We start from the raw sequence: 26,868 nt of genomic DNA on the forward strand, positions 1-26,868 counted from the left end.
AGGTCAGATAAAGAGCTTCACAGATAAGAAAAAGCTAAAGAAGTTCATCACCACCAGACCAGCACTACAGGAAAAGTTGAAGGGTCTTCTTTAAGAAGAAGCTAATGAACAAAAGAACCTGATGAACTAAATAGATCCAGAGACACTGACGCATGCAACAGACGATCATATTTTAGAGGAAAGAGGGAAGGGGGGTGGAGAGTGGGAAGAGATTAACCAAAGAAGTTATATGCATATATGTATAACCCATGGACACAGTCAGTAACGGGGTGAAGGCTTGGGGAGGGAGTGGGAGCAAAGTGGAGGGAGTCAATTGGGGGGGGGGGAATGGGACACCTGTAATACTCTCAACAATAAAGATAAATTTTTTTTTTAAATGACAATATTTTCAAGGAACAAAATATAAACTTTGTCATAGGAACAAAGAGTGATTGCTTATGTGAAAATGTGAACTTGAATTTGAAGAACTTAATTTCAACTTATGAGCATTAATTTCTCTGATGCTACTATCATGATACAGTCTTCAGCTTACCAAAAGAAACCCAATTTGGCCACCGTTTCCTCGAATTACATCACCCCAGCAATGCGGGATGCCCCTGCCATCACTACCTGAAAGCTGCAAGCTTGAATGAGCATGGTCTCCAAGGAGTGCACAGACCCCGGGGCACAGCATGCCCACCAAGCGAGTCAAAAGCTAGAGCTTCTACTTACTTCACTTCAATTTCTTCTGTAGTATAGGACTCAGAATTTGCAGCACGTGTTCTTAGAATACGAGTAGATAGATATAATTTATGAATAAATGCATGTGGATGTTCGCTCAAAATTTGTTTACTAAATGTGTGGGTTTAAACATTGAGAGACATGGAAGCACGGAGCAGACTGAAGAATCTCGGAGGGAAGGGGGTAGGGAGTTGGGAAGAGATTAACCAAAGAATTTATACGCATATATGCATAGCCCGTGGACACAGACAATAGTGCAGAGAAGGCCTGGGGTGGGGGCGTAGCCGGGTGGAGAGGGGGAATGGGGGGAAAATGGGGGACATCTGTAATACTCTCAACAATAAAGATAAAATTTTTTTTAAAAAGCAGAGAAATAGCAAATTTATCAAAACCAGAAATAGCAAATTTATCAAAATCTTTAGGGACAGATATAAAAAAACAGCATGTATTGTTTATGTAGGATAAATACGGTCTCATTTCTAAGCAACTCTCAAGGGAATATTGACGTGTAACTGGTTTGCAATTTGAAGACAGCACATACCTGTTTTAAATTTTTAAACAGGGAATTTTTTCCTGACATTAAAGTTACAACCATAAATATTTCATTAATATAAAATTTTCTTTTGGTAAAACCAGCAATTATTTACTTCAGCATATGTATAACTAATCATCAATATTCATAAAGACCTTTTATTGGAGCCAATAACGTGATGTTTTACACAAGACTGTGCAGCAAAAAAAAACAGGCAAGGGCAAACGCGGGCTCTGCGGGCCGCACTGCCTGGGACGCGGCCCAGCTGCACCAGGCAACCACATGAAGCAAGTGTTCTCGTAACAGCCACTGTCCTTAGCTGTTTCTTTTTTCATTTTCGTAAATAACATGACATCCCTTTAACACAGTCCACCCTATTACCGACTTTAGAAGAAAATGTTTCCGAAGCAAATTAAGTTATAAAAGTATCACAATATATTTCCTTTAATGCCGCTGCATGCTATAAATCCCTCTCTAGGACACAGAACAGATATCCAAATCTTAATTTTAAACGGCGTGATTCTCTACAGTTTGTCTTGCTATTGCACTAATATAAAAATCCAAATGAGCAAGGGCCTCTGACTCGGGGTTTGCATTCTGAGCTTGCGGGTGCCAGGCCCGGCCCTCGGATGATACAGACACGGAGGTGCAACCCCCCCCCCACGTCTCTCTCACGCGGCTCCGCTCTGTCTTCCTTCTTCACGATGGGGTTAGACTCAGTTCACAGACACCACGGGGAGTAAAGACAAAAGGAAGGTTCTCCACTTTCTATGCGAACCAGTATCATGATGCCCAGTAAAACTAAAAGAGCACAAAGAAACCAGGAAACTACGAAAGTCTAACAGTGATGTGATCGCCACAAACCGCAAGCGATGCGGCAAAGCAGGCCTTCCCCTACTCGCGTGGCGACAAGAAAGCACCAGGGACCGTCGGGGCAAGGGCAGCCGGGAGCCTGACGTTTGACACCGGCCAAGCCGGCAGGTGAGACGGTGCGGAAACCCCACGCCTCTCGGGGACGCCCTGAACTGCGGTCGCCTCGCCCCCCTCACTTACTGCGCTCTGGCTGCCGTTCCTCCCAAGCCCTTCCTCGGAGGCCTTGCTCAGGTGATCCAAGCAGGGGTCTGAGATGGTGTGGCACAGGTCTTCAAAAGAATAATCCTTTTCTTGACACAGTTTTATTTCGTCCAAGAGTTTTGATAACTCTCCAGTCACAGTTTCACCTGTAAGAAGACAGTGAATGTTTTTTCAAAGTTTCAAGAAAGGCCACCGATAAAACGTCATGTTAAATAATAGAAATGTGACTAGTTATGGTAACACAACTAAAAACATGGCAAAGGAGATCAGGTACTCAGCAACTATTCTGCTGAAAACAGGAGAGTAAAGTATCATTAGTACAAGAATATTAAAAGACAAAGAGAAATTCTAATTTTGCCTCCAATTATTATTTTTCCAAACAAAAATAAGTATTCAAGGTTTACATATACATAGGACATAAAAGTATCTGAAATTACGATTCCTAAAGCTTCATTTGTTACAGCATTTAGTCTGCCACAATCTTTTATCAGCATTACACTTCACTGACAGAATTCATTCAACAATTCATTAGCAAATTTAAAATGGTACTAGGATCCTACTTCCTAGGTTTAATAAGAAGAAACAGCAGAACATATTTAAACAGGTAATTATATAAGAAATTAATAAACTAGAATTATGACCTGGTATCAAGGGAAGACACAGAAGGAACAGATAAATAATATGCATCATCTGTCAAAACATGGATATTTTGTAGGTTGCATGCAAATATTCATTTTTCTAATCACTCTAAGAATGGTACTTTACACAGGTAATTTATTCTGGAAAAAAATTACAGCATTTACAATCCAGATACCAGTATTTTTATTCTGCATTAAAAACGCATTTTAGAAAAACATCTACTATGAAACATCCACTCCGTGTAAACTTCATGACAGCTGGGGCTGCTCTCTACTCTGCTCACTACTGCATCTCAGGGCCAAGAGCAGTGCCTGACAAATAGCAAGCTCAATAAATGTTGGTTTATTAAACAGATAAAATATAGAGTATAAGATAGGACTTATTAGACTTGAAATTTTCACAAGGCTTAGGAATTTTGTACATATAGGACCCTCTTGTACTTAAAAGTCCAGTATCACTTCAAGGATTTTTTAATTAGCTACTCACTTTTGGTCTTTTGGGAAGGAGACTCAGGAGGAGACGAAATGTGTGTTTCTTGCGTTGTATCTTCCTGTACATGTGCTTCCAGGACTGTAGGTCTTCCCGTGCCTTCTAAGTATTCTGCATATGTAAGTTTTTAAAATCACATATTTAAATTCATTTATTTTAAAAATCTTTAACTAAACTTTAGGTGTTACCTCTGGTGATCATTTTTCATTTATTTCCTCATATCCTAAATATATTGCAAGTTTTTAAAAGAACATCATAAAACCAAAAAACCCAAAGAACTTCATGGTGAGCTATTAACGTAAAGCTTTTAATTAAAATAAAAAAGATATTTTTGGAAGACACTTTTGAATGCTTTTTTTGAAAACTAAACTCCATCCATTCTTTCCTTAAAAATAAATTCACCTGTTGAAAATACAATAGCATCCGTGGTTTCCTTAAATATATTCTACCTGAAGATTTAAAACTCTGAAAGATGCTTTGAACAGACTTGATCCCGAAACAGGAATGTCAAATTCAGACGGCTGCAGCGACCAGTGGAGTCGGGTAACATAAATGAATGAAGCGGAGTAAGCGTATGATATAATGGGGTGTCATCTTGTACTATACTCATGATGGCATATGGAACTTTATTCCCACAAAGAAATAATGTCCTTTTCCATTGTTCTTGAAGCAATGTCCCACACTCGGTCTCTCTCTCATTTTTCCAACTTTGATGAAGGCATAACAGTAACAGCAGCTAAAATGTAAATTCTGCTTGCTACGCACCCAGCAGGGTTCCAAGTATTTCACATAAGTTAACTCACTCAATCCTCACAAAACTAGGACACAGGCACCATCTCCGTCGTAAAGATGACAACGAGAGGAGAACGACTTTAACTTGGCGACGTTCACTCAGCTAGTAAGTGGCAGAGCCCAGCAGACACGGGGCAGGAGGACGTCTCGCTCCCAAGCATCAAGAAACAGCGCCCAGCCCCGGGCGCGGGGACAAACATCCACTTGTGTCCAGCTCAACGTCATGAAAGGACAGAAGGCACACGGACCCCGAGTCACCGGAGAGCAGGGGCCACATCCAGGGCTGGGCAGTGAAGGAAAGCGAAAGCCTGCATTTTTTTGAGAAACCAAAACGCTGGAGTTTCAACTGAAATTGTAGATTTTTAAATGCTGAAAGCGAACTTGATTTTGTTTTAATGGCAACAGTGTGGTGTGGGCCAAAACTATGTGACCTAAACATGACCTGTCTGCTACCTGCCCCATGAAATCAACAGACCCCTTCCCATGGGGATCTTTTACTTGCATTTCTTTATTCAAAAGGAACCTTTTTCTAAAAAAACAAAAAAAAGCCAGTTAAGGAAGGTTGTGCTCTCCTGCCAACCACATCTGTTCTCATTCCATCCAAACGGCTTCTACCTAAGGGCAATTCTAGGCAAAGAAAGCAACCTACGGGCTCCCAGCTTTAAAAGCTTTGACCCCTGCAGCAATTATGTAAATTGAATTCCTCCAAAGGACACAAACAGTAATTTTATCTACTATAAATCGGCTTTATTGCTATAATAAACTTTTTCATAAGATTTAAAATGCACCAGTGACTTGAAATCCAGGAATGTAAAGAACAGAGAGAACGTGTTCATATTCTAAAGTTTTCCGATAATTTTAAAAATTCAAAGATGTCCCATATACCCTATCACACTTTGGCATACCTAATGAATCTTGATCATTTAAAAGAACACAGTTATTCCTCTACAATAACATTTTTATCTAAGTTGAACTAATGCAGCATCTTATAAAAAATGTCTGTAATTCTGTCATGCTCCCTTTTTAGTGGTATTTATTTTGCTTCTTCCAAAAGACACTATGCGCAAGCCTCAGTTGTGTGTTTTTTTTTTGGGGGGGGGGTTGTTTTTTGTTTTTTGAAAGTTCAGTTAGAGGCCAAAATCCAGTAGGAAACAGAAAGTGCCTGGAGAGGAAAGACATAAAAATGATGCATACTACTTTTATGTTTTAGCTTTGATTCAACTTGATTTTAATTCGACTTGATATAAAGAGCCACTCTTGTATTCTTCTCTGATTTATCTCTATCAGCACTTGACTTAAAATTAACTTCTTTATTGACAAGAAAATTGTAGAGGCCTGGACTTCCCTGAGAGGTTTTGGAAATTCAGAGAGAAGAGAGCATAATGACCTCCTGCAGTGGATCCACCCTCTTTACCCCTTTTTGGCCCTTGTTGACTCCTAGATCTACGTATCTCCGGCCCAGTCGGTTTTAATTCACTTATCTCCCTGCAGGACAAAGCTGTTTTCAGCTTCCCAACTGATAATCCAATGAAACCCATCCCGCCTCCCTCCTCAATTACACTTGCAGCCAATCTGTAACAATTATAGGGGATAATTGCCGCTGAACCGTGTCTGAGCTAACGGGAATGGAGGGAAAAAGCGGCTGGGTTTTTAAGGAAACATGTACATGCCAGGCCTAATCACCAAGCAGAAAGGGAAAGCATCTAAATCTAGATTTTTCATATAAGTTTTAGGCCAGGCATGGCTCAGCGGTTGAGTGTAAACCTAGGATCCAGGAGATCAAGGTTCAATTCCCGGTCAGGGCACATGCCCGGGTTTCGGGCTCAATCCCCAGACAGGGCGTGCGGGAAGCAGCCGATCAATGACTCTCTCATCATTGATGTTTCTGTCTCTCTCTCCCTCTCCTTCCCTCTCTCTGAATTCAATAAAGATATATTATTTTTTTTAAAAGTTTTAGGTCAAATGGGGAAGTATGAAATCCTGCAAGCAAAATAGCAGTGCCTAACTGGTTGTCAAACCTTCAGTATACCTAACAACTGCAACTGACTACAGAGGTACTTAAATGATCTTTATCAAAACAGAGCTGGAGAGACTGAACTATTGGCACTACTGGGTTGGGGAGCAGATAATCTAAGTGCAGTTTCATTGCTGTTAACCCAGCATTGATGTACCAGCTCTACCACTTTGAATAGGATACATGCGTTTGAGCAAGTCAGACGCTCAGAGCTTCAGAATAATGCCATCTGACTTACCTACCTCACAGAGTTTTAGAAATAATACAAAATAACTGAAATCTCTTAAGAATTATTCAAATGTAAGAGAATACCTAATCATCACTTCATAGCCTTCTTACTTTCAAGTTCATAACTGCATATTTAATACCCGTGTTTAAGAAAGACTAATACCAAGTGCATCAAAAAATATATTCGCTTTTCTTAAAATACCGAGTAGTTGAAAAACAAAAATAAAACATTACAAAGTATTTTATTTAGTTTTAAAGTCTACCAGAAAAAAAATGCAAAAAGTTCATTCAAAGTAAACATTAACTCAAACCCCAAGGGAAAACTAGAACGGGTTTTAATTTAATCTTAACTCTAAGGCAAACTCATCCATCATTCAATATTGTTTACCTTGTAAGAGTGTTGCAATCTGGAGAGATTTCTGAGATGGATGTTCTTTCAGAATGTCTAAGACAGTTCTACCTAAGCTATCCTTTATGTTGGCATCAATTCCTGAAAGAAAAAGAAAACCCCAGTAGATGGAGTGGCCCAGAAGAAACTGTTAATATACAACTGCTCTAACCTCAAACATATACAGACTAAACACTTTTAAAAAGTCATTTTTAAAAAATTAAGTTATATGTGCACACGCACACATGAAAGATTTTAGTAAAACAGAAGGTGGGGGTCCACTGCCACCAAATATTAGAAATAATTGATAATGAATTAACTCTTAAGAATGTTTTTTAGGATTATAGCTATTTTAAGTTGTAAATTAAACAGTGCAAGCTGAGAATATTGATTTAGAATGTGAATTCCTAAAGTCAAATGGTCATGTGATTTACATATTCTATATGTCATAAAAATATTTTTCAAATTATAATAATGTACCATGTGAGTCGTATAAGAGCAGTCTTAAAATACTTGAATATGCACGAAAGTTGAAAAACCATGATTACTTTCAACTCTTATCTAATACTAAAGTCAGCCCCGGCTCGTTTGGCTCAGTGGTTAGAGCATCAGCCTGCGGACTGAGGGGTCCCGCGTTTGATTCCTATAAAGACAAATAAACCTACTTTGTTCCTTCAAAGCAGTCCCCCTAAAAGGTTCCCTTTAAATCACTGCCACTGACAGACGATAGCAACTCAGTTGATGAAATAACCAGGAAAGAGAGTCTGCCTTAAGAATAGGGAGCTCTAATTTCTGGTTACCATGGTTCACAATATGAAAAGCTAGGGAAATACGTTCTTTAATAAACAAAGCAATTGTTTTGTTTTCTTCACAGGGATCAGTGCCTTCCTCTTGCAGATGGCAGAGATTTCCTTTTCCTTTTGGAAGTTTCTCTAGAATATTTTAATATGATTTAAATGTATAAAACTATAATTTTCAAGAGCCTTTTACCAAAACATCTCTTGAGTGAAAGAAGGTGCACATTTATATCAATTTTACCTAAACACTGAGGCTCATTTCAACATGATATGAATATATTACAGCAATTTGGAGAAGAGATAAGAGGTAAAGGTGATTATGTAAAAAACAAAAACACCCCCCACCCCCAAAAAAGGACCAAACGGTGTCATTTTCCTTTACTCCTGAAACAAAAATAGTATTTGGCAGAGTACACGCCATGGGGAATCATGATAGTTACCCGTTTCTAACAGAACTCTCACAACATCCACCTTTCCAAACAAAGCTGCTTCATGAAGTGCACTCCCCTTTTCTGTCTGGAAAAAAAACAAATGAATAAATGAGAAAGAGAAGCACAGCTGCATTAGGAATGATCACAGGTTAAAAATCCTGTCATTTGATAGATTCATATATATTCACTCCTCGAGAGAAGGATGGTGTAGAATAAAGGAGACATTCCAGTCTCACTCATTACCCCAGGCAACATCCAGCCAATCCCTGCCACAGAATCGCTTAACTGACTTACAACTGACCCCAGACACATCAGGGAACCCAGCTAAGATGGAAGAACTACCCAGCTAAGCTCACACTAAATCACCAACCCCAGGATCTTGAGCTAACTACACAGTTATTATGGGAAGCTATTACGTTTTGGGGTAGTTTGTTATGCAGCAATAGCTTACTAGTACACATGGGGGAGAAGGTCACAATCTGAAACAAACCAAAAGAGTCTCTGGCAGATAAGAATGCTGCCACGGACTTGGGAGCCAAAAAAAGTCAGAAAAGAATAAAATAGTTTTTAAAAAACTTTTGGCTAACTTGGGACAGATAGTAAAAGCAGGTTGCCCTTTCCTTGTGGAGAAACAAAATCTATCCTAATGTTGTCCATCCTTCAAAGCTCAACTCAAACTAATGCGTCTCCGATAAACTTTTTTCTGATAGCCCTTTGTTACAGTGATCTTTCCTTCATTAGTCACGTATATACAGCACATTATTGTGGAGAGAGGCCTAGACTTTAATCAGTAAACCTAAATTCATATTCTGGGTTTATCAGGTATATGTCCTTTGGCACATTTCTTAAATCTTTGAATCTGATTGCTCATCTCTTAACTGGAACTTAATAGCTCTCAAGTCCATAGGACAGTTGTGAGAATTAAGATTCTAAATATGTCGACATATTAAACATAGAGTACATACTCGAATTGTTCAAGTGAATTTTGTTTCATTCATTCATTCGTTCACTCACTCATTCAACTTTGACTGGATTCCTAGTGTGTGGTAGGTTCTGGAATAAAGGAAACAACGACTAATGATATCACACACAACTGCCCTCTAGTAATAATTTTTCGTGTGCACAGCCCCCTACCTGGAATGAGGTCAGAGATTATGCCTTACATCTCTACATATTTCCCAACAGTGCGTGACAGGGTGCCTTGAATTTAGCAGTTACAAAAATACTTGTGGAGCCTGGCTGGGCGTGGCTCAGCGGTGAAGCATTGACCTAGGATCCAGGCGATCAGGGTTCGATTCCCGGTCAGGGCACATGCCCGAGTTGCGGGCTGCGGCTGATCAATGACTCTCTCATCATTGATGTTTCTGTCTCTCTCTCTCCCTCTCCTCTCCTCTCTCTGAAATCAATAAAGATATATATTTTTTAAAAAAAAAACAACAAAAATACTTGTGGATCATTGGGCTAATCAAAAACTGGTAAGATTTCTACATATAACTTTTCATATCTGTACTCAAAGCAAAGCAACGTCCTTTCACAGCACAGCCGAGAGCAGGCCCACCTGACAGCTCACGTCCATGCCCGCTTCCAGCAGCACCTGCACGACCGCCTTGTGCCCGTTGCGGGCGGCCAGGTGCAGGGGTGTGTGCTTGCGAGTGTTGCAGCTCATCAGGTTGGGGTGCGCGCTGATGATCATCTTGACCACCCTCAGGCGCCCGTAAAGTGCCGCCAGGTCCAAAGGCGTTTCGAGCTTGCTGTTCCTGATGGTGGGGTCGGTGAGCTCGTCCAGGAGGACAGCGACGACCTCCGAGTGTCCGTACTGAGCTGCACAGTGCAGGGCCGTTTCGTTTTCATTGTTCTGTTAACACAGACACGTAAAATGCAAGTTTTCAGAAATTCAGTGAGGTGTCAAAACGTAAACTCAGTCATTTAAAACCTGAGATGCTTTGAAAATATGTTAAGATTTCTCTATTTTGGTAAGTATTCCTAATAGAATTTTATATCTGATAAAAGTGTGTGTCATTTATTGCATCAAAAGTATTACATTTGATTTTTATTTCTTCAATAGGAAAAAATCTAACTTTTCCCCACATTATTTATTCCAGTTTCCAAGAGTGATAAATGATTTAGCCATGTAGTCAGTGGCCCTGCTGGGCCCAGATGGTCAGTGTGCATCACCCCTCCATGATATTTGTTCATGAGAGAGATTAATAACAATTACAACACACTTTCGACAGGCTGGCTTTCCAAAAAACAAATGACTTGGTAAATTCTTTTTTTTTTTAGGTACACTGATGCAGTCTCAATGTGGCTTCTTCTTTATGTCCTTAGTTATAGGACTTCTGTTTAGCTAGTCTTCAGATGGTTCCCCAGCTTGACTGTTCTATAATTTAGTTGTAATTTTGCTGTGGTCACAGGAGGAGGAGAGCACAGTGTTCACCTGCTCTGCTGTCTTGACTGGTGTCCCCCACTAATTAGGAAATTCTTGATAATAAAAGATTTACAGAGAGGTCTCCAAAATTAAGTTTCATTTTATTTTCCATGTAAGTAAGAGAACAAAGACATACTGATACCCTTATATGAAACCAAATAGAAACCAAAACACCAAGTAATAGGAGAGAAAAAAGAATCTCCTTAAAAAAGGCTTTTTTAATATTTCAGTTGAATCTGTTTATCACACAAAACAAGTGTTTTTCTTTAAAACATAGGCTTACAGTCATATGCCATTTGAAATCATCAAGTTTCAAATATAAATGAATTCTAGGTGTTTGTTTCTTTCTTATTTTCATGTCATTTAAAAAATAAAAATATTTTTATTTTGTAAAAACTAATATCCTTCTGCTTAACCTTGGATAATTGTTCCATCTTACTGTTTCAGGTTTGCTTTGGGGCATTCGGGCAGTTTTAAGAGTGACCACCAGATGGCTCATACCACAAATGATCTTTTAATTTGGTTTTCTGTAGAAGAGACCAGCATTCTCATAAATTTCCTTTTAGCATGATACGCTGATAAAGATAGCCATATCTGTCATTTCTTTAAAGATCAAGTTTATAAGCGTACTCTCACAAAAAGTATTCTGCATTTAGTAACCTGTAAACACAGACATTTTTTAATTATATTTTTTAATTGTTGAAAGTATTACAGATGTCTCCCATTTTCTCCCTTTTTGCCCCCCTCCACCCAACCCCCCACCCCACCCCAGGCCTTCCCCACACTATTGTCTGTGTCCGTGGGTTATGCATATATGCATATATTAAAGACAGGCATTTTTATTGTGATAAGCATTGATAGGACATTTCCAATTAATAAAACATTTTTCTTGATTAGTTCTTTCTACAGTTGCGTTTTGGGGGAAAAATAATATTTTTCTTCCCGTTGCTGTTTATAGCTAGTGCTGGTGTTACTTTTTACTCCTTAGTCTGAATTTCAGCCAAAGGCCTGCAAAGTCTGTATCTATTTGAGCAATGTGCTAATTATACTTTATTAGATGTGCTTGCCCCAGAGTAACCTACTTGCATTGATATTGGACAACTGCCAACCTGCAGCTTAATGCCATGGTTGAAATTCAATTGCTGGACTGCACGCTGGTTTGCAAATATAGTTTTACAAAATGGGAACAGTAGGGGGCATGCAGAGCTCAGGATGTTTGTTATCCTACTGTTTTAGGAGACCTTATTTTACTTTCTGGAATCTGTGGTCTTATTTATTTAGAATGCTGACAATGGCGTTCCTTTTTTAATATGTCTGCTATGTGTAATAAGGATATTGTATCCTTGTAAATATTATGACTTTATCTGTCAGTATCAATGGCTGCTGTGTTTTACTCAACTTACTCTGGGCATGTGTGCACATATATACATACAGGACATTTTTAACATAATTTGTGACTAGCAATGGTATACACTGTACTTAGCATTTTGAGTCACAAAATTGTACTTACTGTGAAAGTGCTATGTAAATGGTAAAGCACTATACAAACGATAGTCATCATCATTCCTTTAGCATTTAAAATTTTATTAAAAATTTTAATAGAAGACCCCAAATAGCGACGGCAATCTTGAGAAAGAAGAACAAAGTTGGAGGGATCACATTACCAGATATCAAGTTATACTACAAGGCCACTGTAATCAAAACGGCCTGGTACTGGCACAAGAAGAGACACATAGATCAGTAGAATAGAAGAGAGAACCCATATATCGACCCATGCCGTTACGGTCAATTAATATCTGACAAAGGAGGCAAGAACATACAATGGAGTGAAGACAGTCTCTTCAATAAATGGTGCTGGGTAAATTGGACAGGTACATGCAAAAAAATGAAACTAGACCACCAACTTACACCACACACAAAAATAAACTCAAAATGGATAAAAGACTTAAATGTAAGACATGAAACCATAAAAATCCTAGAAGAAACCGTAGGCAGTAAAATCTCAGACATCACTTGTAGCAATATATTTGCCAATACATCTCCTAGGGCAAGAGAAACTAAGGAGAAAATAAACAAATGGACCTGCATCAAAATAAAAAGCTCCTGCACAGCAAAGGAAACCATCAACAAAATGAAAAGGGAGCCCACTGTATGGGAGAACATGTTTGCCAAAGACACATGTGATAAAGGGTTATATCCAAAATATATAAGGAACTCATACAATGTAACAAAAGGAAGACAAACAATCCAATTAAAAAATGGGCAAAGGACCTGAATAGACACTTCTCCAAAGAGGACATACAGGTGGCCAAGAGACATATGAAAAAACGCTCAAAATCACTAATTATCAGAGAGATGCAGATTAAACCCACAAAGAGGTTTCACTTCACACCTGTCAGAATGCCTCCATCAACAAGTCAACAAACGACATGTGCTGGCGAGGGTGTGGAGAAAGGGGCGCCCTAGGACACTGCTGGTGGGAATGCAGACTGGGGCAGCCACTATGAAAGCAGTATGGAGGTTCCTCAAAAGATTAAAAATGGACCTGCCATTTGACTCAGTGATCCCACTTCTAGGAACATATCCTAAGGAACCCGAAACACCAATCACAAAGAACTTATGCACCCCTATGTTCATAGCAGCACAGTTTACAATAGTTAAGATCTGGAAACAGCCCAAGTGCCCATCAGTAGATGAGCGGATAAAAAAGCTGTGGCACGTTTACACCATGGAAAACTATGCAGCTGTAAAGAAGAAGGATCTCTTATCCTTTGGCACAGCATGGAGGGAACTAGAAAGAATTATGCTAAGTGAAATATGCCAGTCAGAGAAAGACAAGTAGCACATGATCTCACTTACTGTGGAATATAATAAACAAAATAAACTGATCAACAAAATGGATCCAGAGACATAGAAGCATGGAACAGACTGAGGGATCTCAGAGGGAAGGGGGGGAAGGGGGAGTGGGTGGGGAGAGATTAATCAAAGAACTTATACGTTTATAAGCATAACCCATGGACATAGACACTGGTATGGGGAAGGCCTGGGGGTGGGGTAGATGCAGGGTGGAGGGGATCAATGGGGGGAAAAAGGGGACATCTGTAATACTTGTCAATAAAGATTTTTAAAAAACACAGTAAAATTTTATTAAGAAAAGTGGTAATTCATATTACAAATGTGAATTCCATTCTATCTTTAAATATTCAAAAACTATAAAATGGATGCCTCTATAAGGCAGGCAAAAATATCACAACCACGTCCTTTACATGGGGTTTTCTTGTCAACAAGGACCTTTACAAATGCCCAACTCAGTGCCTATGTACTATACGCAAAGGCCAAAGAATTTTTCAAATTGTCCTTCAGAAAATTCAGCAGTGGAAGAGTCTTGAGCAGGGTAAAGCCAGAGGCAACCAACATTTTCCGAATGCATGTTTCATCTCGCTCTCAAGCTGCTGGACCTGCGGCCCTGGCTCTGCCTCCTCGGGGCCCGGCCGGCCGGCGCACCTGCTCGTTGACGCGGGAGCGCGACGGCCCGTGGTGGATGAGGATCTTCACGATCTCCTCGTCGCCCTTCCAGGCGGCCAGGTGGATGGGGAAGTAGCCTTTGTTGTCCGCGACATTTGTCGATGCCTCATACTGAAGTAATTTGAGGACTATTTCCCTAAGAGGGGAAGAAGGGAGAAAATAAAAATAAAAACACACAACAGAGAAGAAAAGATGCTGAACAGCAGTGGTTTGATGAAAAAGATCGTTATACAAGCACATTAGCTGCTAGGTGGCAATTTGGAGGAATCATCGAGGTACCAAGAGGTAAAGTCGGGTTCGAGAACCTACTTGCTCAGCATCTGGTGGTTGCGCTGACCTGCAAAACCCCCGCGGCCACACACACACACACACACAGCCCTGGCTAGTGAAACTACTTGATAGAATTCATTTGGGAGAAATTGATCAGATTCCATGAACTGAATGAATTAAGTAAAATAACTGAAAAGCAGACCTTTTCCCATTTTTTAAAAGTAGTTCTTTCCAGCTAGCCCATACCTGAGATTTAGCCTAAAGAAAAACTTGAGGTACGAGCAAACTCCTTGCTAAAAAACAAAAAAAAGGTCATTATACTAGCAAGAGGCATTGAGGGAGTCTCTGCAGCATTCCTGTTGGGAACTGGAATACTATGGAAATGCCCAGGCAAGAGAGAGCAGACAGGGCTGTAAGAAAGGGATCTTACAGGCTAGCTGCAGTACCAGCCCAAGGCTGAAAAAAACTTCAGTGACTTTCCAGCCATGGCTCACAGTATATTTTGTATACATCAGCACTCCTTCACCTTTGTCTTCTCAAGCCTAAGAAATCATTTCAAGAGGGAAATTCATTTTTGAGGCAAGTTCTACCATTGATGCAATTTCAGTGCATACTCAATATATCCTGCCTATAGGAATGTGTGCTAAATCCCACTAGGTTTTCAAAGTAAGAATTCTGAATTGCAATACACAACTTCAGGAGGAATTAATTCATAATTATTGGTACACATGACACTGAATTTTGTAACAAACAGTCAAAAACAGTCATTCTGAACAACTATATCTTAATTTGGATGCATTTAAAAACCAAATTCTATCAATTCACTCAATAAAATCCTCGATAGACAAATACAGACAGACAGACAATCATAATATATTCTAAAGTTGTATATAACAAATCACCAGTGGTGAGAGTGAATGTAACATAGAGAGCCAAATTTAAATATTTCCTAAAGCCAAGTTTTAAATGCAACAAATGAGAAAAGTTGGAGGAAATGTGAATAGAGGTTCGAGCTCTGAGAGCCCGCTGTAGGGGTTTGAATGAGTCACTCAAGAAGTGCCTTTGTGGTATGCGGACTGTTCTGAGCCAAAGGCAATTGAGAGAGGAAGAGAGACAGAGAGTAAAAGACAGGTCTCTAGCCTATCTATTGAAATAATTTATGTATAATTGTTGCCAGTGGATTTTGTTCTACTGACCATGATTTTTCTATCCTTTCAAGGTAATAATTTTCTAATCTCCAATTACAAATAACCCAGGAAATCATCCACAGACTATATTTTCTATTGTGTCCTAATTTGGCTAAGTGGAGATGAATTGTCCATTATAAAATAATGTATTTCAGGTACAAAGTGCTGCTCCACTTGTGGATTAATTAGTGTTGATAAAAAGCGCTACCAATAAAACACACAAAATAAGAGGAAACGGGCTTAATATGCAGTAGGAAGTCCTTAGATTATATGTTGGGAGTAGGGAAAAAAACAAAAGCCTGTGTTCAAAGCAAAGGAATTAACTATAGGACCCTGTAACATTACTTCCAGATCTATGATTCCATAAACTTCAGCCTAGAAATCATAATGCTTATGGAAACAATCTAGAGCTGATGCTACAACAATAGCAACAAACATCGAAATGATGTGTTTCCATGCTGACTGCTAAGGCTCGCTGGGAAAGAACAGAATAATCCATTGTGCTTTACCTGTGCCAAGTGAGAATAGCAGAGGCAAGGAAAAGAAAAACCATTCTTCTCTGGCTCTGAGATATACTCTACGACACTTTTCCTCCTTCAAATATCTTTTCTTAAGACAACAGTAAAATTAGCATTCCATGTGCATGTGAATGCACTGGTTGATAATAACACGAGGCAGGCAGAGAAAAGCTGGCAGGAGTTTAGAAAACTGATGTGCAAAGAGCCACAAAGGGGAGAAAATGGAGAGTGCTGGTAAAATCATATCCTTTGAACTGGGACACTTAGACTCTGGGCACAAGCCCACCTTAATATCCAAGTGGCCACTAAGTCACTTATCCAGAATGGCCTTGCTTTTCCATCTATAGGTGAGGGAAGTGAGGAGGGTAGAGTAGAATAAATGATCTCTAATTTCAAAAGTCCATAATTTAAGTGATTTACAATAAAGAAGTCTTATACTCTAGATGAAAATCCAAATTTCAGGGACGTAGCATCATAGTACATAACTGACCCACAAATAATACCAAAACAGTACATCATAAGATATTATAATTGAAAGAAACAAGGAAAAATACCCATTCTACATATTCAGTGCATTAAACTGAGGCCTAGAGGGGTTAATTAAATGGCTCAAGGTCATATAACCAGCAGAGACAGGGAGAAGGGATTAGAAATTTCCTGCTTTTTTCCAATGCCTATAGAATGACTCTGAGTAAAATCTTTCTAGAAAGTGTTAAGAAGAAAAGATAAATGAGATCTTCCAATAAGCAAAGCAGAGATATATAATTCTCAGAGACTATCTGCAATTAAAGAGGTTTTAAAAGATAGCTAGCAAAATCCCCGATCTCTTTATGATGATCTTAATGAATGCTATGCAATTCACTTAAATTAGCTTCACTTTATATGTTGTTAATAGAAACTAAACATTATGCATCGGGCCGAAGGGCAATATATCTTAATGATCAGAATTTCATAGGCCATTATGGATACATCAATAACATTTACTGAACATTTCGAACCAAGGATGGAAAGGAATGCTAATCTATTTGGGGACAACATTATTTTGAGAAGTGCTTATACTGCCAAGCTGAGATAAAAGAAGAAAAGTAGTATAGGTCACTCGGTCAGGCCTGAGATCTTTGGTCCATTATGTGTTAGTTTATGTTCCCAATTAGAACTTTCTAGAATCCAAACCTAAGATGGTCAGAGAAGCCATCAGCATTGTGTACCTTGGGCTGATCTAATCTGACTTCATTCCTGACCATCCAGGCACAAAGAAAAATAAACAGTAACTCCTTTAAAAGATTTAGATGGTAAGGATCTGGACACACTTTCCACTCTACAAGATAGCAAAATAGTTGAGAAAGACCTGGAAGAATAAAACAGTTCTAAGTTAGATGACATAAGATACTATGTGATATAGAACAGGGAGCAGATGAAGACAAATATAATTTGGAAATTGTGATACTAAGCATCCAAGTGATGAAGCACTAAATTTATGATAGTTTATGTAATTCAGATGATTCTTCAAAAAGAATAGCCATGTTAGGTGTATGCGGTAAGTTTTAAGGCTAAAAAACAGTATAGTGTTAAATAATGACAAAAATGATAAGTTTCCTGTGTGAGGACTTTAAGGCCATAAAATGTGATCCAGTAGAACTAAGTCCCTGTGTCTCAATTCAGAGTAAAAAAAAAACATTAGGTGGGAAAGCAAAAAGTAAGTAGCATTTTTAAGGCAGTAATTACCACATCTAAAATAACTGAAGTGAAATGAAATGATCCAGATCTGAGAAGACAAACTGGGATCATGAGAACAAAGGAAAAACAGATAGGGGGAAGAGACACATGAAAAGTGTCACTTGTCCTCTGGTGGGGAGGGAAGGCCAGAACAAATCATTCGGAGGACACCTTGCACTTTACCCTGTCACTAAACCATGAGGTTACCTAGCTAAAACACTGGGAATGAAGTCGTTGCTATGGTTACACATTTTTTCACTCTTCATACTGTATACTATTACATTATCGGAAACATAATTCCATACGTTACACAAGTTTAAAACCAAAAAAGCCATCATGAATGACAAAGAAAAAGCATTTGAGCTAAATGTGAAGGATTTTGAAGTGGTTCACCCGTGGCTCATAACAGCAAGAATAGATTAAGATTTTACTCCTAGCCCAGCCAGTGTGGCTCAGCGGTTGAGTATCGACCTAGGATCCAGGAGATCGAGGTTTGATTCCCGGTCAGGGCACATGCCCGGCTTGCGGGCTTGATCCCCAGTCGGGGGCGTCCAGGAGGCGGCCGATCAATGACTCTCTCGTCATTGATGTTTCTATCTCTCCCTCTCCCTCTCCCTTCCTCTCTCTGAAATCAATAAAGACATATCTGAAAAAATAAAAAGATTTTACTCCTAATGAATAATGCTAGGTGAAGACACCAAAAAAAGGTAGGGCGGTATGATTAGGTGGTCTTACCCCACTGCCTCCCCAAAGCCACGCGATTGGCATGTCCTGTCACTCTGCCATCTGACTAGCTTAAAGCCATCCTCTTGGTCTGCACTCTGCCCATCATCACCCTCAGCAACATTCCTCCCAAGTTCAACCTGCAGGTGTCGCTATCCGACGCTCCCCAAATTCCTGTCGGCCCAGAGGAACTCATGGCAACATGAGACAGCCATCGCCAGACATAATTAGCTCCATCGCATGTAACGACATACACAGGGCTTCCCGTCCAAAGAAGTGGCACTTACTTATGTCCATTTAAGGCCGCGTGGTGTAGAGCAGTGTAACCCGAACTGTCTGTGCAGTTGACGTTGGGGCCTCGCCAGATGCTGCAAACAGAGCACAGCGCAGAGTTAACGGTCAGGCGGAATCGTGCAGTAGAAAACAAAAAGCAGCCCGGCGGTCCCGCAGCCAGCAACCTGTCACATGTGAAAATTCCAGTCATATGAAAAATGATCGCCACCTTCCATACACCCCCCTCGGAGCAATAACTTCATTTATTTGATGCAAGGAAATGATTAGGGAATATAACTACCTGCAGACATTATTAGCAAACGCAGGCCCACTGCCATACATGAAAACCCGGATCCAACATTTCCCTGTTACTATATATCATTACTCAAATATTGGAAGCAATTTACATTCGGCCACTATATTATAGACTAAAGACTAAAGATTTATGACACCTGCCTCTTCCCTTTTAACACGCTCATTCTAAGATGGCACTGATTTATGTAGCTTTTAGGATTATTTTTGCATTATGGGAAGAATCCTAGACATAACACAGAATATAGAAAAGAGTCCATTGTATTCTTGATCACTAAAATTACAGAAACTATGTTTAGCTTTTAAATAAATAAGGCATCGAGAGACACTTTTCCAAAAGTAGACCAAAAGATGACTTTATCTAACGTTCATGATGATATTTAAGACATCAAAACTAACATCTAATGACCAGCTAATTCATGTATTCACACAATATTTATTGCACCCCAATTGTGCATGTCACATATTAAGCCAGGCACTGAGAGTACAGAATCATAATTCAAGTCTAATGGAGAAGAGGGACACATAAACTAACAATTACAAAGTAGTCAGATAACTGAAGGACCAGAGAGCACAGGGGCTTCTCAGAGAAGAAAGAAATAGCTATTCCGAATGAGAGGTCATAACTGACTTAATCTAAGGTGGGCCAATAAAAATGAATGGAATGCACTTATTCAAAAGTTAATTAAAAGGATAAATGTTTTCTTTATTTTTCAATTACAGTTGACATTCAATACTATTTTGTATTTGTTTCAGATGTACCTCATAGTGGTTAGACAATTACATAGTTTATGAAGTGATCTCCCTGACAGTTCTAGTGCCCACCTGGCACCGTACGTAGCTATTACAATATTATTGAGTATATTCCCTATGCTGTACTTTATATCCCTGTGACTATTTTGTAGCTTCTTAATCCCTCCAACTTTTTCACACACACCCCACCCTCCCATCTGGCAACCCTCAATTTGTTCTTTGTATCTGAGTCTGTTTCTGTTTTGTTTATTCATTTATTTTGTTCATTAGATTCCACATACAAGTGAAATCATATGGTATTTATCTTTCTCTGTCTGACTTATTTTCTTAGCATAATGCCCCGTAGGTCCATCCATGTTGTTGTGAATGAACAGTACCTGATTTTATAAAGCTCTAGTAAACAAGACGGGTAATATGGTATTGGAGTAAAGACAGATCGACAGAACGGAATGAAGGAACAGTCAATTTAGACCTTCACATATATGCAACTGATCTTTGACAAAGGTGCAATGGCAATTCATTAAAGAAGTTAATTATCAAAAATTTGTTCTGGAACAAATGAATCAATACCCTTAGGCAAGCTAAATAAAAAGAGTCTCGATCCATACCTCACCATACCATATACCAAAATGAACTTTAAAATGAATCATAGCCCTGGCTGGGTGGCTGTTAGTTGGAGTGTCATCCCACCCACCAAAAGGTTGCGGGTTCCATTCCTGGTCAGGGCACAGACAGGAGGCAACCAATCAAGGTTTCTCTCTCATATCAATCAATCTCTGTTTCTCTCTCTCTCTCTCCCTCTTCCTCTCTTTGAAACATATTCTTGGGTGAGGACCTAGCTGGTTTGGCTCAGTGATTGGAGCGTCAGCCTGTAAACTGAAGGGTCCCAGGTTCAATTCCAGCCAAAGGCACGTGCCTCAGCTGCAGGCTCAATCCCAGGCCCTGGATGGGGCAAGTGCAGGAGGCAACTGGTCAATGTGTCTCTCTCACATCGATGATTCTCTCTCTCTCTCTCTCTCTGTCTCTCTCTCTCTGAAAAAGCAATGGGGAAAATATCCTCAGGTAAGGTTAAAAAAAAACAAAAAGCAAATCACAGAATGCTGTGTGTGTAAATATCCTAAATGTTTTACATACATGTCTTAACTCATTTACATGCACACAGCTAAAAAAACAGATACTATTCTTATACAGATGGAAAAGATTTGCATTCACATAGAAAAATGAATGCCAAAAATACATATTCACCTCTCGATTGTGTGAACTGTCAAAATTACCATGTAATTCTTTGAGGAAAAACCAAGAGACAATAAAACCCAAGGGGAGAAAAGCATGGTTTGCTCCAGGTTGTGAAGAGCCTTATAACAGGGCGAGAGGCTTAGTCTTGATTGTAGGCAACCTGGACCTGGGGGGTTATGGCGAAGGTATTAAGATGCTTCCCACGCGTCAGGCCAGTGTTGGGGTGAGCGCTCTGGGGGCGGCTGCAAGGGAAACTGGACAGACTGGGGGCCTCGGGGAGAAAGAGGGAAATCGGAGCTGCCGGAGCTGCAGTGGGGATAAAGGAGAGGGGAAGATTCACACAGGTCGTCTACATAAGACCTCTGGGGAACGGCATCCACACGACAGGGTGAGAGAGAAAGAATAACTAAGGCGCCGGCCGTAAGGGAAGCGCGAGCACGAGGAGACATCTCCACTAGAGCAGTGGTGTCCTGTGGGAGAGCCAAGTTGCCTTTTTTTTTTTAATTTATCTTTATTGTTGAAAATATTACAGATATCCCCTTTTTTCCCCCCGATTGGCCCCCTCCATCCTGCTCCCATCCCCTCCCCAGGCCTTCACTGCACTTACCTCTGGCACAGGACAGAAAAGAAATGAGAAAATATTGTAAATTAACTCAAATTATTTTTTTAAATTTCCTGCATGTTATTAGACCTTATAAATATTTAGTGAGGAAAGAAACTGATATTCATAACTAAAATAGGCTCAGGGTCGATAGATTTCATTTACCTAAACCATTTCAGTTCCCCATTATCAGAAAAAGAAGGAATTAATTATAACAGCATGAAAAAAATCTCCAATGTATGTCTCCTTTCCGAAACAGAATGGAAGCAGATAGACCTTTTTTTAAACAAGGAAGTTTAGAATAGAAATTTAGCATATATATAAATATATTTGACTATACCTATTAACAGAGCTGCTAGGCACATACCCACATATTCATAGAACATCCACACACATTTTTAAACACTATAAATAAGCCAGACCCAAGCCTTCCAATTAAAAGCTTAATTTAAATAAACCTTGATGTTTAGAAGCTCAATCTGTGAGCTAACACTCTACTTTCATTCCAGCTTTTCACACTGCTCTCCTCTTGTTTCTCTTTGATAATCCTCAAACCTAAAAAGAGGGCCTGTATTAACTTAAAGCTGTTCTATAAAATGCAAGAGTTCTAAGTACCTTGAAAGGATTTCTCAAAAAAGTTGAAAATACTTAATTACATATTTATTCCCCAAAAAAGGCAATTTATAGACCTATGGTCTTATTTTAACATACACTCGATCTCAACTCCTACACCTACTTGTCAATATTTTTAAATTCTGTATGTGAGAATTCTTGCCCAGATTGAATGCTCTGAGATAATCGAAGATCCCCAATGACCAAAGATTCAATTTCCTTTGTTATAGTATTTGTACTAATGTAACATATTGGATTAGTAAGTTTTAGAGCAAATATAAGCAAAATAGGTCTTCCACAGAACTTTCAAATAACCAAGATATTCATTAGTCAGCATGTTTTATTCTCTGAGTTTTTACATATTAAAAAAGATTATTCCTAAATAAATTATAAACCTAGTTTCTTGGGCCAATATTCATATGTATAGCAAGTAAGATTTAGACACAGCTACTCCACAAATTGATCACTTTATGCCCTCTACCAACCTATGGGAAATACCCATCAGGAGCAACATCTGAGTGTTTCAGCTCTTCTTGACTTTCATCTGACTCTGGACACCTGGGGTCACTCCAGGGCTCCAGATATGGAAACTCCTATGGAAGGTGCATCGAGTGCCGCAGGCAGGGTCAGAGTATGTAGGAATGGTCTTCTGACTAATCAGATAATTTCAAGCAATGCAAAACAAAGTCCCTATTCTTTTCTATTTGTATCTTAATAGTTAATGGCCATGTTTTCAAGAACTGGACAGATGTGCACAGGCTACTGAGTACTGTAAGTACTCAAGGGGGTCCTTATGACTTTGATTAAATTTAGCTTTACATCCTAGCTCTAAATATCCTCTCTCTCTTTCTCTCTCTCTCTCTCCATATATATGACCCTCAGAGACTTAGCCTTTCCCCAATAATAAGTAACCCACAAGGCAGCAGAAAACAGTAGCCCTGACCTGATTAATGGTCACAAGGTCAGGACCTCTAGCAGGTTAAAGATAACATTTTGACCTAAGTTATGTTTCGCCTCCTGCGCCATACGATAGAACGACCCCCTGGCTACTTTCCCATGAGACTGGACAGAGGGACACTGGAAAGGAGCTCAGAACTGTCCTCAAGACCTGAAGAAACGATTCATTACCCTCACCTCCCACCAATCAGCTCCCAGCATGACCCTGAACCCTTAACCTACAGTGTCTTGTGATTTTTCCCTATATAATCTGTAACCTATAGGCCATTGGGGAGTTGAGCTTTTGAGCATTAGCTTCTCATTGTCCTGGATGGTGCCGTTCATAAAAAAATAGCAAGTATTTCTCCACTGTAATTCTCGGTGTCTAGTGTCACTACTAGCACCGGGTGGACAAACTCTTTCTGTTCTATAAACACAGGTCTTCATCTTCTGTAGCGATGGTAAAAAGTGTCTCATATGGGTCAAATGGGCCTAGAATAATGCAAGCCATATATTTCAATGTAAATTTCTATTGGCCACATTAAAAAGGTAAAAAGAAAGAGGGACATTCATTTTAGTATGTCTTATTTAACCTGGTATATCCAAAATATCATTTCAACACATAATCAATATAAAAATTATTGAGGTGTTTCTACATTCCCTTTTGTACTGTTTTCAAAACCAGTGTCAATTTTCCACTTTATTACACACGTGGCAATAAGGCTGCCATGTTTCAAGTGCACTTTAGCCTCATGTGGACAGCGGCTACTCCACTGCACAGCACAAGGCAGGTCCTATGTAATTATTTCCAGGGAAAAGAGAAAACTTAAGGTTAACTCTGATCATTTTAAAAACTTTCTAAAAATAACTGAAAATGTTAGTCTTTAGTAAATAAGTGTCCATTTGATTGAGTCACAGAAAATTTAACAAATGTAACAGGATTTCTTACATTTTGAGGAAAATATATATAATAGACTTAATAAATAGTCACATCAGAGACTGTAAATGCGCAATTTGACATAAGTGAGCACATTAAGGAGCACCACTGCCAAAGTTATACTAACCACACATTTTCTAATGAAAAATATGCACCTCGAATTGCTTGATGCAACTCTCAGCAACATGTATCCACACAACAAATCAGGACTGGCTAACTGTGAAATGACTCCTTGAGTTATAATCACACAACCTACAATCTCGCTACCATATATGTGGTCTGGGCCCCAAGACAGAATTTTAAAATATGAGAAGAAATTTATAACTGTACAGAGAACCAAGGAGTTAAGAAAACATGAGCCCTGGTCTGTTTGCTCAGTGGTTAGAGCGCTGGCCAGTGGACTGAAGTGTCCTGGGTTCGATTCCGGTCAAGGGCACGTACCTCATTTGCAGGCTCAATCCCCGGCCCTGGTTGGGGTTCATGTGGGAAGCAACCGATCGATGTCTCTCTCTCTCTTTCTCCCTTCCACTCTCTCTGAAAAGCAATGGAAAAAATATCCTTGGGGGAAGGAAGGAAAGGAGGGAGGGAGGGAGGGAGGGAGGGAGGGAGGGAGGGAGGGAGGGAGGGAGGGAGGGAAACTAGCGCATCTAATCTCAACCCAGTTTCAACTGTCACTCGTGCTAAAACATATTCCTCCCAGCCCTCATCTTCTCTCCTCCACCTGGCTATAATTCCTGAAAAATAAACCAAGAGGCGAGCAGATGAATCTCTCATTATGCAAACACTGATTTTGGTGGCAACTGTTCTTATCCCATGCTCGTTTCCTAGGGAATGGTATTTCCGAGGGTACCGCAGTAGGCAGAACAATGGTGTCCCGAAGACAGTCGCGTTCCCACCCCGGCACCTGTGAATATGCCCCGCCGCGTGGCAACTGGGCATCGGGCTGCAGATGGACTGAAGCTGCTCACCCCTGACCTCATCCTGGGGTTTTTCCTTCACACCTGCCTTGGTAGGGCCACTAAGGTACCGAGGGGGTCATTCTTGTCCTGATGAACTTGATGACGCGCCTGGTAGGGGTCGCTCAGCATTCGCTACGACGTTAGCCGGCTGGCTGGATTCTCACGGGCCCCTTACCTTTTCACCGTATTACGTAATCTTTCATTCCTTCGGTAATGAATGAAAACAGGCAGAACAGCACGGTGACTAAGCACAGGCAGGGTTCAAGCTGCCCAAGTTCAAATGCTGGCTCCACCTCTGACAGCGCGACCTTGGGGAAATTACACCTGAGCCTAGTTTCCCGGCCTATAAAGTGAACGTACCAGCAAGGGCTCCTTCGCGGGACTGCTACGAAGATCAGACAGTCCGTGCGAAGTGCGGGCACAGGGCCCGACACGGAGGGTCGCATTTCTGCGGGAAGGGCAATCCGAATGCGCTTGGGCTTGTTAAATGTATTGAGGACGCCATTCAGGATGATCGTATGCATCCATGTATTTAATTCCCGATGGGGACCATCTTTACGCTCCTGGGAGTAACTCTGTCTACCTGCGGTGCGTATTTTTTAATGTGACCCTGGATTGCTATTTTAATTTGGAGTTTTGCCTCCATATGCGTATGTAAAATTGGTCTCCGGTTTCCTTTCCTCTTTTATTTCAGTGTTAGTATCAGAGTATGTAAACTGAAGGGTTTTATGCCTTTTTCTAATCTCCAGAATAAGTCAGCTACCGCAGACAGTGTCAAGCATGTAAAGTCATCTAGGACTAGCACTTCTGTGCAGTAAGCCCCTAAAGCCTCCGTTTTTATTTTTGTCTATGATTACTGCTCTGTCACTACAGTCACTTTTGTCTTGCACCAATTCTGTGATTTACATTTTTCTAGGAAGTCAATTACTTCCATCTACATTTCTAATTTATTAAATAAAAACGTACATGTTTTATTATTATTGTTCTCTTTTATTTGCAATTCTATCACCGTTTTCATCCATAATCACAATGTTTCATATGATTTTTCTCTTCTTGGTTTGCCTAAGTGGCTCTATTTTATTGTCATAATCAAAGATTCAGTTAACTTTATTTTTATCAAACATCTGTTGGATGTTCTATTTATTCATCTGTTTGTTCACCTTCTAATTCATTGCTTTCTGTTCTTAACTATGAAAATGCAATCACTTGACCATTTATTATATTATATTCTTTTTCTAGCTCTTCAAGTTGAATGCTTAACTCATTTTATTCTTTCTTATTTAAAAGTAAGAGCATTACAAGCTATGACATTTCTACTGAGCATGATTCTTGTCCACATCACTTAAGTTTCGACCAGTCATATTTTCATTTCAATTGTTATATACATAATCTGTTATTCTGTTTTTATCTCCTTTTCACTCTAAAAATTAGTGCTTGTGTTTCAATTTGTAAGTGTTTAGATTCATTGTCTCTTAATGATTCATTTCTAGTTGTACTATATTATACTTAGAGAACAACTGTTTAACTTCAAGTAATTTCTTTAGACTTACTTTGAAAACGAGTATGTAGTTTTCTTATATTACATAAGCACTGAAAAGTGTATTTTCTGTTTTCAAAGGTGAGCTGTGTATTTTTCAAGCTTATTAATTGCATAATTCATACTGTGAGAGTTCAGAAGTAGTCACCCCAAGATGTGCCCTGTGGTATGCAGATTGTTTTGAGCTAAAGGCAACTTTAGCTGCAGGCTCAAGAGAAACTTTTGCCTCTCTCTTAACTAC

The 26,868-nt window shown here is 39.6% G+C and overlaps 1 protein-coding gene across 4 annotated transcripts in view; it reads right to left on the minus strand.

Annotated features, from left to right (window-relative positions):
• Window positions 1-26,868, minus strand: part of ANKS1B (ankyrin repeat and sterile alpha motif domain containing 1B) — a 693,028-nt gene that overhangs the window by 606,620 nt on the left and 59,540 nt on the right. For all 4 annotated transcript variants that reach the window (XM_087814846.1, XM_087814845.1, XM_087814848.1 and 1 more), the window contains exons 2-8: window positions 18,759-18,839; window positions 14,037-14,193; window positions 9,663-9,959; window positions 8,114-8,189; window positions 6,877-6,978; window positions 3,452-3,565; window positions 2,306-2,472 (exon numbers count right to left, since the gene is read on the minus strand). In XM_087814846.1, coding sequence (XP_087670972.1) covers window positions 2,306-2,472; window positions 3,452-3,565; window positions 6,877-6,978; window positions 8,114-8,189; window positions 9,663-9,959; window positions 14,037-14,193; window positions 18,759-18,839 — 994 coding nt within the window. The remainder of the gene's footprint in view (window positions 1-2,305; window positions 2,473-3,451; window positions 3,566-6,876; window positions 6,979-8,113; window positions 8,190-9,662; window positions 9,960-14,036; window positions 14,194-18,758; window positions 18,840-26,868) is intronic.

This window comes from Miniopterus natalensis, chromosome 2 (genome assembly GCF_054644295.1).
Source record: "Miniopterus natalensis isolate mMinNat1 chromosome 2, mMinNat1.hap1, whole genome shotgun sequence".
Classification (NCBI taxonomy): domain Eukaryota; kingdom Metazoa; phylum Chordata; class Mammalia; order Chiroptera; family Miniopteridae; genus Miniopterus; species Miniopterus natalensis.